Genomic DNA, 18,170 nt, shown 5'->3' on the forward strand with positions numbered 1-18,170 from the left:
TGATTATATCGTTTGGAAAAAACTAGAAGATTAAACTTATGTGAAAATTCATTTATATTTTAATATTTATCTGAAAAATTATTTTATCATAATTTGTTGATTTTAATCTTTTTTTTAAATATCAATACAATTTTGTGACAGAAAAATATAGGTAGATAATGAAAATATTAAACAATGTGAACAATAGATACGACGGATATTCAATTCACTAAGTGTGTGAATAGTTATCCTATTATTAAGATTTAGGTAAATAATTTGGGATACATTGTGTTTTTACTCTATTAAATCAATTTTAGAGCTCATTACTCACATTGTTCACAAAAACTACTGTTTTACCTAACAAAGTTGTTACTAAGTTGTGGATAGGTATTTCTCCGAGATCCACGGGATGAAAACGTAGTCCCTGTTGTTGAAGAACTCAAAAGGCGATTGGCTCGTACGTTGTAGATTATTTATCTTTTCTTTTATTTTCTTTTCTTTCTTTCTTCATTTTTCTTTAAAAAAAAAAGTTAATTCTTAATGATCTGATTTAGGCCATGTAGACTACTCAACCTTGCAATTTCAAGCATTGGAGGTAGCCCTAGAAGCCATTTGTAGTTATCTCGCTGCACGTACAACGGAACTGGAAATGGTTACATATCTGTCGTTGGAAAAGCTTACGAACAAGGTGCATACTGCATACATAGAGTATCTTAGCCCTGCTCATTACATTTATGTTGATTATTAGGGGTACATTAGACTGACATTTTCTGAATTGTGGTAAAGTTTCACGTTACCCTTTCTATTTTTCTAAATTACATTGATTTTCTCCGGAAATGTGTTAGTGTTATACAAGAAATTCAAAGTGGACTTCGATTGGATTTTATCAAATATTCAATAACGTGTGAAAGTTATCATTAATTAGTTGTTTTTTTATTAGAAAAAGCATACTAAATTTCTACAATATTTGTCTAAAACAAACTTTTATTCTTAAAATTTAAAATATTTTAATTTTATTTTTAATGTTTTAAAGGTATTTTAATTTCCTTCTTCCTTTTAAACTTATAACAATTAACTACTAGTTTTTTTTTTATTTGTATTCTTTTACTAACTCCATCTTTCCTTAGGGGTGTTCATGGATCGGATTTGATCTGCATATCTTCGATATTTATTCGAATCCGATCTGAAAATTACGAATATTGGTTCGATCCGAAAGCTTTCGCACACTAATGGGATCAGACTGCGGATTTTATATAGGTATCTGCATATCCGCAAATCCAAAAAAATAAATAATTAAATATTGGGTTAAGTACGATTTTGGTCCCTAAGGTATAGGTCAAAATTTTTTTCCGTCCTCAACCTTTTTTTGCCTACAAAATCATTCCTAAGGTTTAACTTAGTTTTAAAATCGTCCTTCGGACCAAAATACCCTTTTCCTTCTTCACTAAAATACTCAATTTCTATTCTTCTTTTCCTTCTTCAGCAACAACAACAATGAAGCAGAAACAATATAATAAACATAAAATAAAAAACAGAAATAAAAATAGAAGCAGCATCATAAGCAGAAGAAACAGAATTGAAAATAAAAGCAGAAACAGAATTGAAAACAGAAATAGTAACACAAACATAAGTAGAATCTGAAGTATAAAAAACAAAAACAGAAAAAACAAAAGCAGAAGAACAATGGATTAACAAAATAAAAAACAGAATCAGAATTAGAAATAATGTGATTAACAATGGATTAATAAAATCATAATCAGAATAAAAAATAATGTGATTAACTCAGAAACAGAAGCAGAATTGAAACCCTATGAAGGAGCAGCGGTGCGAAACAATCGCCGTCGAGCACCGTGAGGGAGACGAGAGAGTGCGAGCGAGAAAGGGTAGAGAGAGAGAACTAATCAAAGAAGGAGAATAGGGCCGCTGCGTCATCGCCGAGCTTCTAACGCCGTTGCCAAACCATCGCCATTGAGTTCACCAAGAAGAAGAACGACGAAAATCGTACTTAACTCTTAAATATTCTTTTTATATTTTATTTTAACTAATAATTATCATATATGTTATATTATTTTATTTTTATTATTTAAAAAAAAATATTTAATAATATTTTAAGAGTAAACGTGTTTAAAAGAGTGAAAAAAAGGAATTTTATTAGTATTTTTTTAATAAAAATAAAATTTTAAAATATTTTTATATTTTACGAATATATCCGAGATCCAATATGCAAATGTGCAGATCGAATCCAAATTAAAAAACTGCAGATATTGGATCTGATAATTTTAATATAAATCAAATTAAAATTGTGGTCATATTCGATCCGATTTTATTCACGTTCATCTCTATTTTTTTCCAACCCACTAGGAAGTAACATAATTTGATGGGGGGAGTAGGTGGCGATAATTGTAGTGTTTGTGCTGTTGGAAGTGCCAAAGCAGTGGTGGTGGTTTTTGTCATTTGTGTTGGTGGTAGCAGCCATGGTGGGTTCATTGGCTTGTGTAAAATGAAGAGTAAAATGGTAAATTTGAGAAAAAAAACTAATTACTAATTAATTGTCAAAAGGTTTTAAAGACAAATTATTTTAAAATATAGTGAAAGTTGAAGTTATTTTCATATGAAATTAATAGTTGAGAATTATTAGATGATGATTTAGTTAAATTTATTAAATTATTTAAGAATAAAGTATTGTTTTTGTCCCCCAACGTTTGGGGTAAATCCTATTTGCGTCCCTAACGTTCAAATCGTCCTATTTGTATCCCTAACGTTTGTAAAAGTGATTCAATGTTATCCTGCAGTCAATTACACATCATGGGCGATTTAGTTTGAGTTTTGAAAATCTCTTCTTGGAGTTAGAATACAAATGTCTGTGATAGAATCGATGATTCACTCCGAAAAATAGCTCATCAAAAGTTGAAACTAATTCCTACAATATTTACAAAATTCACTTTTCTAGGGATATAATTGAATCTAAACACAAATAGTGGGTATAATATTAAAATCGAACACATTCAAGTGAGACCTAATTGAGAATGAATACATCCAAGTAAGAATAATTGAAAAATATAATCTGATTTGTTAGTATAATTGATAGTAGGATAACATTGAATCACTTTTATAAACGTTAGGAATACAAATAGGACGATTTAAACGTTAAGGACACAAATAGAACTTACCCCAAACATTGGGAACAAAAATGACACTTTACTCATTATTTAACAATTCTCAACTATCAACTTATTATAAAGATAATTGCATATAAATTTTCACTTTAAAATATTAACATGAAAACAAAAAGTTTTGCATTGACAAACATTAAAAGGAATTTAGGATATATGTCTCCTATTTTTATTGCAACCACAAAATATGGAAAGAGGCTATTGTGACACTACTTACCTTATTTAACACCCCACACCTGCCGCCTCTTTCTACCAATACTTATGTATCTTTCGCATTAAAAATGATCTCAAGATGTTATAGTTTTGAAAATGTATCATCTTTTCTAAAACAAATCTAAATAAACGTCTCTCTTCTTTCCTCCCTTTTAGAGGATAAAATAATAAGGACATATCCTAATATAAATATGTATTTCGATTGAACTAATCACGGCACCTTCAAAATACGATTGTCCATACATGAAAGAAATACAAAGATGATGGAAAGTTTAAAAATAGAGTAAAGTATCGTTTTTGTCCCCAACGTTTGGGGTAAGTCCCAAAGTTGTCCCTAACGTTTCAATCGTCCTATTTAAGTCCTTAACGTTTCAAAACTGACTCAATGTTGTCCTGCCGTTATGGATCCGTTAACAGAATTGACGGCAGAACAAAATTGAGACGATTTTGAAACGTTAGGGACTTAAATAGGACGAAAACATTGGGGACAAAAATGATACATAGAAATAAATTTTAATTTTATTTTTCAATAATATCAATTTTTTACTATACATAGTATTCAATTATTTTTTAATCACATCTAAGTAAATTACACTTAATCATATTACTTTCATTTTAAATAAATTAATTTTTTTTATAATTTTACTCTTAAAGATTTTTAGTTATCATGAATGTTTTGTAAAATGACTAGTAAATAAACTTGCAGAAAAAAAATATATATATACAATAAAATATAAATTATACCTTTTGTCTCTAATGTATCAAAATTATTTAAAATAAAAGTAATGTGATTAATGTGATCAAAATTATCAAAATTAATTAAATACTATGTACAATAAAAAATTAATTTATTGGAAGATAAAATTAAATTAAAATTTATTTTTATGTATCATTTTTGTCTCTAATGTTTTCGTCCTATTTAAGTCCCTAACGTTTCAAAATCATCTCAATTTTGTCCCGCCGTCAATTCTGTTAACGGATCCCTAGCGACAGGACAACATTGAGTCAATTTTGAAACGTTGGGGACTTAAATAGGACGATTGAAACGTTAGGGACAACTTTAGGACTTACCCCAAACGTTGAGGATAAAAACAATACTTTACTCTTAAAAATATTATTCGTGTTCTTATTATATATTGGTGTTACATAATTAACTATTCATTTACTTCTACTTAATCATTTACAATTTCGTTGGAATAAATGATTTTATGATATAATATTAAATTATTATGATTAAAAATATTAAATTTTAAGTGATAAAAAATAAAATTGGATAGAGACTATATTATTTAACGTCAATAAATATTGATGTCTTTTTATATATTTTTAAGTTTGAGAAACTAATTAAATTGTTCCATTTTAAAATTTTTAAAAATTGATTTGGATAATTATTAAAAAACTTTAAGTGTAAAACAAAAAAAAAAGTATATAACTATTTATATTAAGGTAGCATGTTGGATCTATAATTTTATATACCTCTCTCGAGCCATTTAAGTTTTCGAAACAATATTTGCATAACAATTAGAAAAGGGACAAACATATCCTTACTTTCTTTTATGTTATGTTAGAGAATACTTAAAATCAATTTAGATATGTTAAATAATACTAATTGATTTAATTGATTCTAATTATATTCTAAGGAAGGAAGCGCAGACGGAATTGCTTGAAGGAAGCGCAGATGGAACTGTCACAAGAAAGCGCAAACGGAACTGCCATAAGGAAGCGCATACGGAACTGCCACAAAGAAACCATCAGAGCGAGTCTTGATCTTGTAAACCCATCTACTACCCACAACTTCCTGATCAGAGGGAGGATCAACCAAGTCCCAAGTGTGTACTTTTTCAAGTGCCTGGATTTTCTCCTGTATTGCTTACTGCCAACTTGGATTTGTAGAGGCTTCTCTAAATGACTTAGGTTCATGGTGATGAAGAATAGTAGAAAAACAATGATAATCAAGAAGATGAGGAGGTGGATTTCTTACCCTAGAAGAACGAGTGGAAGGAAGAGGCATGACAGTAGGAGCAGGATCATCATCCGGTCTAAAATCATTGGGAGATGGAGAAGGCAGAAGAGCAGGAGACTATAGAGGTTGACTTGAGATAGAACCTATAGAATCATCACTAGAAAAAAGATCAACACTGGGGTTAGTGAAAAATGGTGGCTGAGTAAGAGGAATGGACTCAGATGAGGAGAACTTAGAAAACATGTGATGCTCCCAGAATACAACATGACGAGATATACGAATACGTCTAGAGAGAGGATCCCAACAACAATAACCCTTGTGTTCAGTGTCATAACCAAGGAAACAACACATGCGAGTCCGAGGTTCAAGTTTACTATGTTCATGAGACTGAAGAAGAACAAAACAGGCACAACCAAAAACTCGAAGAGAACTGTAATCTAGAGAGGTATGATAAAGACGCTCAAAGGGAGCAATGTTACCAAGTACAGAAGAAGGAAGTCTATTGATAACATGAACATCAGTAAGAATAGCTTCACCCCAAGTACGCTCAGGACACGAAGAGGAAATAAGCATTGCACGAACAGAGTCAACAATGTGACGGTGTTTGCATTCAACTCGGCCATTTTGTTGAGATGTGCTAAGGCAAGAAAACTCATACAAAGTACCCTGTTCTGCAAGAAAGTTTAAAAGTTTGGAGTCACGGTATTTCATAGCATTATCGCGTTGAAAAACTTTAATAACCTTGGAAAATCGAGTTTTAATCATGGTGGGAAAAGTAATATAAATCTGAGGTAGCTCATGGTGATTAGTCATCAAATAAACCCAAGTAAAACGGGAATAATCATCAATGAAAACGATAAAATACCGAGTCCCTTCCATAGAAGTGGTAGGAGTGGGTCCCAAACATTAGAGTGGATAAGATCAAAAGGGAAGCAAGAAAGAGATGAATTATTGGAAAAAGATAAAGCAGGTTGTTTGGCAGTTTGACAAGAAATGCAATCAAAAGACTCATTATTAACCTAACCCAAAACACTCTGAGACACAAGAGGACGCAATTTTTCTAAGGAGCTGTGGGCAAGATGGTGATGCCACAAGTGAAGTGTAGATTGAGAAGAAGCAGCACAGAGATTTGTCTTAGGAGGAATATGAAGATTCTCAAGTTCAAACAACCTTCCGACCTTACGCCTAGTCCCAATAATTTGTCCCATCCGACGATCCTGTACACGACAACCAGAAATAGAAAAATTAACATTAAAACTGAGATCAACAAGTTGACCAACAGAAAGAAGATTAAAGTTCAATTTGGGAATATAATAAGTATCAAGGAGAGTGAGAGTTGACTGAGAAATAGAACCCTTGTGTGTCGCGTGCAAGAGGGAACTATTAGCAGTATTAACAGAAGGTGCATTTGTAGTGGTAGACAAAGACAAGAAAAGATGACGCAAAGGAGACACGTGATTAAAGCAACCAGAATCAGAATGCCATTTAGAATTACTTGGAGGAGTCGAAAAAGTAGCAGGAGTATTACCAGTAAGGGAAAGAAGATGCTGAAGAAGAAACGCAATATCAGATAGAGAAACAGGAGATGGGTTGAGAAGAGCAGAGGTGGTAGATTCAGTAGTAACAGAAACAACAGAAGCAGGAACAATCTTGGAGAAGTTGGGACGAGAATGATACCTGAGTTGATCAGGACGTGGTGAGCGAGTAGGATAGGTAGTAATCAAATGTCCCGAGAGCTTGCAATAATGGCAGAACAACTGTGAACAATAGTAGCTAATGTGACCTTTCTGGTGGCATGTGCGACATTCAACAGAAGGACAGTCTGAGAAGAGGTGCCCGGAACGGTTATAGTTTCGACATAATTTACCCTTTCTGTCTGTGACAACAAAAGCATTTGACTTTTCTATAATAGTAGATGCAAAGATCAAAGAAAGGAGAGAATACTGCAATTTCAGAGTAGAAAATGAGAAAAGGGAGTGCAGAATCGGAAAGAGCTCACAAAAAATTCTTAGAAAGGGTCTCACTGTCTACCACGTCAATGCCACGTCAGCGCCACATCAACATCCACGTTAGCAGATGGATGCCACGTGGTGACCTCTGAGTGGAGGGAGAGGACACGTTGGCGAGTGAGTTGGAACGCGGGTCAACAGTCGGACCAGGTTGGGTCCAGATGCGGGCTGCCGGGTCAGTGCGGAGCAAATGGTTGGCGACCCGTGGAGAGTGTTAGAATCACGACGACGAGACGAACACAGTGGTAACAGTTGTGACAAACCAAAGCATCGGAAAAGGATCGAAAAACGAGGTTAAAGAGCATTGCTGGAGGAGAAGAAACAAATGGGCTATAAACAAATTTAGATGGAAAAAAAAGAACCTATGCTCTTGATACCATGTTAGAAATAAGAGAGTAATCTGAAAGAGTATATTATTTATGTTGTGTCGAAAAATACATTGTACAAGAGATGTATATAGGTGCTAGAATAATCAGAGTAATAAAAGTATAAAATCCTACAATTAATATATAGATATGCTATATAAATATAAATGATATTAATTGATCTAAATTGATTCTAAATATTCTCTAGCATGTTATATCCAAGAAGAGAGAATAAAACATAACGTTAATGGTATTTTATTAAAACAATATTATGAAAAAAAAAAATCATTGGCATTAAAAAGAAAAAAGGAAGAAAAAGAAGAAAAAAAAAGGGAAGGGTGAGAAAGAAGAGGAAAAAAAAAATTCATGTTAATGTGACTAAACCTACTAACAGTCCTAATTAGGCCTTAAGAAAATGTTCTCTTGTCCTTTTTTTATTAATTTATGAATTTCTGTAATTTGCAGATCAGTAGCTTGAATTTGGATTGTGTTCGAAAACTGAAGTGCACTACTTCTACGTTAACGGCTAAGGTTCATAAGGTACGTTTTAGTCTCGTCTAAAAGAAAGAAAAATGTACGTTTCAGTCTTTTTTGATGGACAAAAATCATCATTAACGGGAGATTAAACACATTTAAAAAAAAATTGCTCACGAGAACACATAATATTAGTTAATATTGTAAAAAAAATTAAATAAGTACAAAAAAACTAATTTTTTAATTAGTTAATATTAATTCATTTTTTTATTATAAATTATTTTTTAAACCTTCACTATTTGAAGAATTATTTAGAATTTAGAATTTAGAATTTTAAAGTTTATAGTTTACAAATTAAGATAAAAGGATCATTTTTAAAAAGTTGATAGACATTAGTTGAACAATAGTTAATTCTCTTATTAAATTTTGATTTCCAAATAACTAATAAATAAAGTACCCTATTTTTTAATAAAAACGATAAATTTAACAAGAAAATACCAAAAATAGTAATTATAGTTTTTTAATAAAATACCCTATTCTCTTACATGATGTGTTTCACGAATACAATAAAATTTTTTTATTAGATACGAACTAATTTTTTTTTGAAAGGACAAGCTCGACACAACAAGTGGAGCAAAAGGTACAAACAGAACTAGATAAAGAAAACTATACGAAATTAAATTTTGAAACCCCCTGTCATCTTCGGCATTGCCATCAACAACAGAAGGGATCCACTCCTATCCACTCTTTATAGTTCACGGAGGACTGGTAGATGATATCATCAACCCCTTTTCCCTTATTCTGAAAAATTCGCCGATTCCTTTCTAACCAGATGTTCCAGATAATTGTACAGAAGCATACCATCCACCTCTTACGTTCTTCCTTACTGGTTAATAACTCTGTCCAACTTTGAAAATGTTCTTTTAGAGTTCCTGGGCACGCCCATTGCCTTCCAACAAAGGACAACCATGCGCACCAGACCTGCCATGAAAATTTACAACCAAGAAATAAATGGTAACCAGATTCAACACCTTCATTACACAAGACACAGGCAACATCATTCTGGTTAACCACTCCCAACCGACTCAGCCTCTCCTTCGTATTGATCCTTCCAGTCAAAGCGAACCAGATGAACAATTCAACTCTAGGTGGGACTAGACCCTTCCACACCGTCATAGTAGAGCTGTAGCTCGCTATATCCTCCGGAAGCGTTTCCACCTGCATCACCTGCACGAAGGAGTTAGTAGAAAATACACCCTGTTTATCAAACTTCCACACAACCTTATCCTCTTTGTCAGATACAAGATTAACCAGTCTCAATGTTTCATGCAACTGGTTCAGTAAGTCCAACTCCCATTGGAAAAGCTGTCGCCTCCATTGGAAGTTCCATCTCCACTCTATCCCGTCCCAGAACCCACAATCCCCTATAACGGATCCTCTTTGGTTTGAAACTGAGAAGAGTCGCGGAAAAAGATCTTTGAGGGACCCACCACGCAGCCATACATCCTCCCAAAATCGAGTTCCTCTCCCATCGCCAATCTCCATAGACAGCCCATTAATCATCTTCTGTTTTACTTGTTGATCCCTAAACTGCAGTTGGCAAATATCCTTCCATGGCCCTCCCCGAGTAGGCAACACCTGAGTAGATAACATCACATTGGGGTTGAGGTTATTACACGAGCAAACCACCTTCTTCCATAAGGGACAATCCTCCTTGGAGAAGCGCCACCACCATTTAAATAGAAGGGCTGAGTTACGTACCACAGCATCCCCAACACCTAAACCCCCTAACTTTTTGGGAGCCTGTACCACCTCCCACCTAACCATTGCCATACCAACCCTACCATCCTCCTTACTCCATAGGAATCTTCTCTGTAGGGAAATCAATTTCTCTGCAACTGCCTTCGGCATTTTATACAAACTCAAATAATAGACTGGCAAACTATTCAAGATGGATTTAATTAGCACCAGCTTACCAGCTTTATTGAGAACCTTAGCCTTCCACATACTCAGCTTCTGCTCCACTTTGTCTACAATGGGCTTCCAAGTCTTCACCAACCTCGGGTTCGCTCCTAGTTGAATCCCCAAGTATTTCACCGGGAGGGAGGCTATCTGGCACCCCAGCACTCTAGACATACGATGTACCCACTGACCATCACAATTAATAGGGATCAGGCTAGACTTATCAAAATTTATAGACAGCCCTGACATAATCTCAAAGCATCGCAGTAGTCTCTTATAGTTCTTTATAGTTTCTTCCTCCGGGGGACAGAACAGGACAGTATCATCTGCAAATTGAAGATGAGACAGCTCGACATGATCTCTACCCACCAATAACGGCGAGATACGCCCATTTCTTACCGCCTCCCCGAACATCCGATGTAGAACGTCCGCAACCAGAACAAATAGGAATGGAGATAAGGGATCTCCCTGTCGCAAGCCTCTTTCCATCTTAAATGGCTTAGATGGCGATCCGTTTATCAACACTGACATAGAAGCTGTACTTAGACACTCCATAATCCAGCTCCTCCATTTTTGTCCGAATCCCATCTTTTGCAACACCAGGTCTACAAAGCTCCACCTGACTCTATCATATGCTTTCTGAAAGTCTAGCTTTATTATTACCCCTTCCTTCTTCGTCATTTTCATCCAATGAACAGTTTCGCAAGCGACAAGAGCCCCATCATGAATCTTCCGTCCTTTGACAAAGGCACTCTGCGTCTCGCCTACCAGCCGTGGCATAATTGTTCGCATCCTTCTAACCAGCATTTTTGAGATGACTTTATACACACAACCTACCATACTGATCGGTCTCAGGTCTTTAATTTCCTTCGCGCCAGAGAACTTAGGGGCCAACACCACCCAAGTGAGATTCGCATCCGCCGGTAGCTTGGACGTCAAGAAGAAATTCATCACCGCCGCAGTAAAATCAGAGCCAATTTCAGCCCAACACCTCTTTATAAAGTTCATATTATATCCATCACTTCCTGGCGCCTTGCATGATTCACAATCCCATACTGCTTCTTTAATCTCCTCAGGTGTCGGTTGTACCTCTAGTGCCATAGCATCATCCTCAGCAATCATTTCCACCAAGCCGTCCCTAAATCCCACCAAAGGATACGCCTCCTGATGATACAAATTCTTGTAAAAGTCTCTGATCGCAATCTTAATCCGAGCTTGATTCCGTACTACTCTTCCATTAATGAGCAAAGTGTCAATCTTGTTGCTTCTCCTTCTTGCGGAGGCTAGATTGTGGAAGTATCTTGTATTCTTATCAATGTCCTTCGCATGTCTAGAGCGCGACATCTGTTTCCAATGCATCTCCTTTCTAACATACCATTTCTCACAGAAAGTCACTAGGGCCTTTCTTCTTGCCTCCATTGTTCCATCATAGGCACCATTACTCACCATATCATCAATCTTCTTTATCTCTTCCTCGAACTTCATGATTTTCTTGTCCATCTCCCCGAAGTTCTCTTTATGCCATCTTCCCAGAGGAGCTGTCATAGCCTTTAATTTATCTGTAAATTGTGCCTTACCTAAGCCTCTCCATTCCTCCTTTACCATCCTCAGGAACCCCTCATGCGTAAACCACGAATCAAGGCTTCGGAAAGGTCGTGGCCCATCTCTCTGTCTCTTGTCTTCCACTATAATAGGGCAGTGGTCAGACAAACCCCTAGGACCCCCTCGTATCTGCAACTCTGGAAATTTCTCAAGCCATTCCAGGCTAACCAAAACTCTATCAATACGGCTACATGATCGACCTCTGAACCATGTAAACTTCCGGTCTGTAATCGGCAAGTCCACCAAACCCATGTCATGTATCCAAGACTTAAAATCATCGACTGACAGGGGTAGGCTATCTGTGCCCCGTCTTTCTTCCACCTGTACAATCTCATTAAAGTCCCCCATGAAACAGCAGAGAACCTGGCATAAACCAGCTATGTAGCTTAACTCCTCCCATATAACAAGCTTCTCATGCCTGGTATGTGCCCCATACACCAGAATAAAAGCACAATAAAAATTATAATTCAACAATTCCCCTTCAACACACATCCATCTCTCCCCTTTGTGGCTATTTCTTATTTTAAAAAAATCATCGTCCCATATTAGCAGCAACCCACCAGATGCACCATTAGATTCAACAAAATCCCATCCCGCACAACTAATACCCCAAATTTTTTGTACATCAAATTTAGTCACTAGCTGTCTTTTTGTCTCCACTAGGCCTAACATGTTTAATCTAAATTTTCTTTTCAAGTCCTTTATCATCCTCAACTTCCCATCCCCCCTCAACCCCCTAATATTCCAAGAGCCAAAAATCATTTCAATAAGTTATTACACACCTTTTTAGAAATTTTGGGTCTGCTCCTCCTCGCCTTAGCCTTTTGTTTCGCCAACTTTTTTTTCCGAGCAATTTCTTCGTTCTGTTGCTGAAGGATCGCCATAATGTCATCTTCTTCATCATACAGAGCTGCTCCTGATTCTGTTGCTAAGTCCCAGGTTCTTTTGTTTTCTACCAGCTGCTCCTCCAAAGTTAGACCCTCATTGTCGCTAGCTTCCACATAGTTGACCTGATTGTCATTGCCTTCCAGATAGTTAACCTGAGCGTCCTCCTCCAAATCCCGCTCCTCTTCGCCACATTCCTCTTCTTCGTAAGGCACTGGTGATTCCCTATCCACAAGAGCTTTCAAAACCGGGCCAGTCTTTCCTACCCCTACATCAGGTTCACCATTGTGGTCGTCTTCCTTTCCGTTACATGTTTTGGTATTGGCTTCCGGATGCCCAACATCTCCTCTTCCATGATACCTTATTCGGCCTCCTCCTTCCTCTACCGTGCTTGACCGTACTCGGGTCGTGTTCTGTCCACCACAATCTGCGCTCGGTTTGTCATCTGACTGGCACGCAAGGGCCATCGGATTCGCGGCACTTCCCTGGCCAACTCGGCCTCCTTCTCCTCGATGATCTCCAGCCCAGTTCTCGCAGCGGTCATCTCCCGGATTTGTATGCCGTGCGAGTTCTGAGTCCGCCGACCCATCTCTCCTCTCAACCAGGTAGGTTCGTGCAACCACTGCAGTAGATGTCGCAACCCCTGGGTTCCCGAGATTCGCAGGCGCAGCAGCTTCCTTGGCTGTTGGAACGTAACCTGGAGCACGCCTATGCATCCGACCCGCCGTCTCATTGGATGACCCGGTCCAGACCCGACACAAGCTCTCCCCAGCAGGCCCATGTAAACCGACCTCTGCCTCCATTTGCTTATATCCTTCGGGCCATGGCTCATCAAGGCCCAATGTCTTGTTATGGCTTGTAGAATTATTGTTGAGGGCCCTCCTTGTATGTTTGCCTCTTTCACGCACTACTTCCCCCCTTCCTGGCCCATAAAATTGTCTACGGTAATCCCAAGGAATTGTTGTTTCAGAATCCACTTCTTCATATCCCATAAAATCTGCCATGCCTTCATTAGCATTTTTATTAGAATGATAAGTTACCAATTTCAATTGATTATGCCTTAAATTATCATAACTCCACTCGTTCAAAATTTTTTCTGAATTTACCATTCTATCCTCATCTTCTACCTTCTCTCGCATCACTTCACTAATCACCTCCGCTGCCGGATCTCCACCGCCTGTCGGAAGTATTGGCGCTGACTCCATTATGGTTACATCGTCACTAGTCTTTGTAGATGTATTCCTCTGGTGTACACCACTATCCTTATCATTCCTTCTCATTACCACCTTAGCATCACCTCCATATGTTTCGCAACCTACCTCTTTAACCAAAATGTCAAAGCCACTAGTGCCTATTGTAATATGGACCCATTCTTTGATCACGTCCATTACACAAGTATCAATTTGCACACGGCCGGCACTAAAGGAAATACATGATTCTGTCGCGTTATCACAGCCAACCACCTCACCCCATTGACTGCCTATTAGGCTGAACGTGTCCGCAGACCATGCATGTAGAGGCACCCCAAAACACTCTAGCCACACCCTCCGGGTTTCGCTTCTCTCCGACTCGTCCCACCTCCATACCCTATGGAACAACTGCAACAGACTATTCATATTGAATGTGTACGCCTCTTCCGCATTCAAGAGGCTGTCAAAGGTTAACAGGGCTTTATAAGCCCCCATTTCTCGCACCTGCGTAACATGGGGAAAATTTTTTTCAATCGATTCCTTCAACGCTCTGAAATCAATAGCCTTCGTCGTTCCCCCAATTAGGCTTCTCTGTAACCACATCAGATTTTCATTCACCACCGCTGCTTCCACCTTCTTTGTCCACCCATTACCCTGTGGATCCTTAATTGTAGTATCTTCCGTTAAACCATTGTTGAAAGTATCTGAGTTCTTCTTAGTCTCTCCTCCTCTTTTTGGCACTTGACGAACTATATCATTTCGATCGTCCCCGCGTGGAGAGATCCTGTTCGTACCTTTCACATCAGACATCCTTCTGTATTTAGCTTCCCCCACAAAGACCACTTTACCTCTCAATCTTGTATGGTTCATCTCCGCTATCGCCTTCAACGCCCCTCCTTTCGTAGTGTATCGTATGAACGCGAAGATGTATAATCTACCATTCTTTTCTTTCCTCGATAAGTAGATGTCGTTTATGCGCCCAGTCCAGTTAAACATTTGAAACAGCTCTCTCTTTGAAATGTCTGATGGGAGATTATCCACAAAGATGGAGAAGGACTCGTTCTCTAAGCGTCGATACTCATCTCGGTTCCAAACCCTAGGATCTTGACCTGACCTAACGTTCTACCCCTCCCTGTGTTCCCACCCACACTCTCTCTCTCTATCTCTCTCTCTCATCTCTCTTATTTTAAGTTATGAAAAAGTTAGATACGAACTAATATTTCGATACAATTAATAAATCATTCTCTTAATGGAACATTATTATTAATTTTGCATTTTCGTGCGAATTACGGGCTCAGTCACTAGTTCTTGTATGTTACACATATTCATATCTTATTGTTAAGAATGAAACATCTATACGATAGGTGATTAGGTGTATCTAACCTAAATATGTTTGAGACATAGTAATATTTTATTGAAAAAGTGAGCAATCCTACACTATTAGATATAATCTCACACCATTAAAAATATTAATGATGATTAAATAATGACTACAAATTACAAAACTTGCTGGCCAGCTAATATTCCTCAGAACAAAATAAAATGAAAATAAAAATATAACCAATAATTATCAACTGGCAAGATGTATTTTTTTTATTTATTAGATCTTGTCAAACAGCATAGGTGAGAGATGAGCTTGAACGTCTATTGGACGATGACCAAGATATGGCTGACCTGTGCTTGTCAAGAAAGCTGCTTTCGCCAGTTAGTATATCAGGTGCTGCTAATAAGGCTTCTATCTCCCCAACCTCAGGATCCAAGATCTCAAGTTTATCAACAATTCACGGTGAAGAAAATGATGTGAAGGAGCTTGAAATGTTATTGGAGGTTACATGCATCTTTATTAATTTGCCTTGCAATCTTAAAACTATATAAAATAGTAAATACCGTTATTATATATTAGCTAAAATAATTTAGTGTCAAAACTACATTTTTTGTTACTTTTATTTGCAGGCTTATTTCGTGCAAATTGACCGGACACTGGAAAAATTAATCAATGTAAGCATAACATACATACACATACATAAGTCACACACTGCTACATGGGATTTGAGTTACTGTACAATTATAAAAATTAATTAAAGAAAAGAAATGTTTCAAATAAAAGAATAGAAACAGATCAAGTTAGGTTAGATATATGTAGTTAATGGACTTCCTTTTTTGGTTTTTTACATTAAAAATTGGTGCAAATTATTATTCGTGTATACCTGCACAATATTATTTATCTTTACATATACGGGATGTAATATATGATACTATTAATATATGTTACCATTTAAGAATATGATTTTGTTTGTATTTTTATTTTTGTTGTACTTGATAAATTTTAAGCTGCCTTTGGAAGGCAGATAGGTAGCGTTTGGTGGAGAGACAGAGACGGAAAGACTGAGACTGAGAGACAGAGACTAAGAGACAGGGATTAAAATAAATCTCAGTATTATGTTTGGTGCAAAATGGGAGACAGGAATTGAAACAAGAATGAAACTCTAATTTAATTTGCACAAAGGATAAAATTAAAATTAATTAATTAAAATAAAAGTATTTTAGGTATAAAATGTTATTAAAGTTTCAGTCTCTATCTCTAAAAATTTCAGTCCCCTGTGTCCCTACTTTTTGGAGGTACTGAAATACTGAAATTTTAGAGACAGAGACAGAAATTTTAGTACCAGTCTCTGAACTAACAAACACGATATTGAGTCTCAGTCTCTCAGTCTCTGTCTCAGTACCTCAAAACAAACGCTACCTAGAGATTCAAAGATTGGGATTGAGAGATAAAGATGGAAAAAAAAAAAGACTAAATTAAGTTTTTCTGTTGTGTTTGATATAAAATACATTAGACTCAGTTATATCTTAATATTATGTTTAGTTTAAGATAAATATAGAGATTAAGGAATAAATTTAAAATTTAAAAAATTAAATGAAAATATTTTTAAAAAAATATATTATTAAAGTTTTAATTTCTGTCCCAAAAAATTTCAATTTTCTATATCTTTATTTTTTAAAAGTACTGAAGAGATTAAAATTTTGTGTCTTAGAACTAAAATTTTAATTTAAATCTCTTACCATTAAATACAATACTGAATCTCAATATCTTAGTATCAATTTTTAAAAACAAATGCTACCTTATTTTATTAAGTACGTTTTGGTGTCTATTAATGTATTCAGCATATCTCTTTTAATTTATACTAAAAATCAACTCCTAAATCCACCAAGAATTAGGACTTAAATTATACCAAAATTAACGAGGAAAATGAGTATATTGTTTATGGAGGTAGAAGTAGTTAGTCTAGTCAACATGGTGTTAGAAGAATTAGTTATAGTGTGTCATCTCATCAACTAAGTTGTTAGGGGGTTAATTAGACTAGTTAGCATGTGGTTGTAACAGATTCTAAAAAGTTCACTTATCTGATGCATATATGCGTGTATGTGTAACCTTGAGCATCATTAATACAATACATTAATGATTTAATTCTCTACTCTTCTCACATACTCTATTCTCTCTCTCTCCTTCATTCTCGAACCCTTTTAAAGCTTCGTCCTCATACTTAATTTAGTCTGGATTAATATAAATTCTATTCTTCACAAATACTCTGTTTTCTCTCTTCAATGAAAATGGATCAATTATTATTATTTTTGAAGTTTGAATTGTCCTTATACTACAAAACTTTACAGATTTTTCTACTGATTTTTCTTTACGTTTAATTTGCAGATGAAGGAGTACATTGACGGAACAGAAGATTATATTAATATACAGGTAACATTATGCACTAGAGGGAATAATAGCTGCTGGTACGAAGTTCATAATGACAAATGCTATATGTAAAATTGTTGCATCCTGCAGATTGACAGTCGTCGAAATAAGCTGATTAAGGTATGTCTACATATCCTTCGTATCCAATTACATAATCTATAATAGATTAAAAGAGTAAATACCTAAATTAATCTTCAAGACATTTTAAGTCAGATATTTTAGTTTCAATAATTTTTTATTTTTTAAACGTCCTCGAAAATTATCTTTATCAAATAAATTAGTCTTTTTGTCATTTTAAATGAAGATTAATTTGTTTTAGAATATATTTTTTGTGGCCTAATTATCTTATATTAAAAATTTGATTGCAAGTATCAGAAGAACTAATTTGTCCATCCAATAAAATCATAACTTGTGCCGTCAAGAGTGTATCTGCTCTGCTAAGGTTTCACCAAATAAAGTACCTGCGCCATAAGGTCAATGTTACATCTCAACCAAGACAATTGAACCGCAACGTAAAAACAAATAATGTAGAGTTTCAATCAGGATAGTTGACAAAGGAGGAACGATGCTAACAACAAGGAGGGAGACAGAGGAAATCTGGAAG

General features: G+C 35.9%; 1 protein-coding gene across 1 annotated transcript in view; it reads left to right on the forward strand.

Moving 5' to 3' along the window:
* Positions 1–18,170, forward strand: part of LOC107628091 (magnesium transporter MRS2-I-like) — a 31,101-nt gene that overhangs the window by 1,535 nt on the left and 11,396 nt on the right. The window contains exons 4-10 of the mRNA XM_088505167.1: positions 367–436; positions 534–667; positions 8,168–8,242; positions 15,439–15,642; positions 15,769–15,813; positions 17,525–17,569; positions 17,657–17,686. Of these exons, the coding sequence (XP_088361293.1) occupies positions 367–436; positions 534–667; positions 8,168–8,242; positions 15,439–15,642; positions 15,769–15,813; positions 17,525–17,569; positions 17,657–17,686 (603 nt within the window). The remainder of the gene's footprint in view (positions 1–366; positions 437–533; positions 668–8,167; positions 8,243–15,438; positions 15,643–15,768; positions 15,814–17,524; positions 17,570–17,656; positions 17,687–18,170) is intronic.

This window comes from Arachis ipaensis, chromosome B2 (assembly GCF_059453495.1).
Source record: "Arachis ipaensis isolate K30076 ecotype BB chromosome B2, ASM5945349v1, whole genome shotgun sequence".
NCBI lineage: Eukaryota > Viridiplantae > Streptophyta > Magnoliopsida > Fabales > Fabaceae > Arachis > Arachis ipaensis.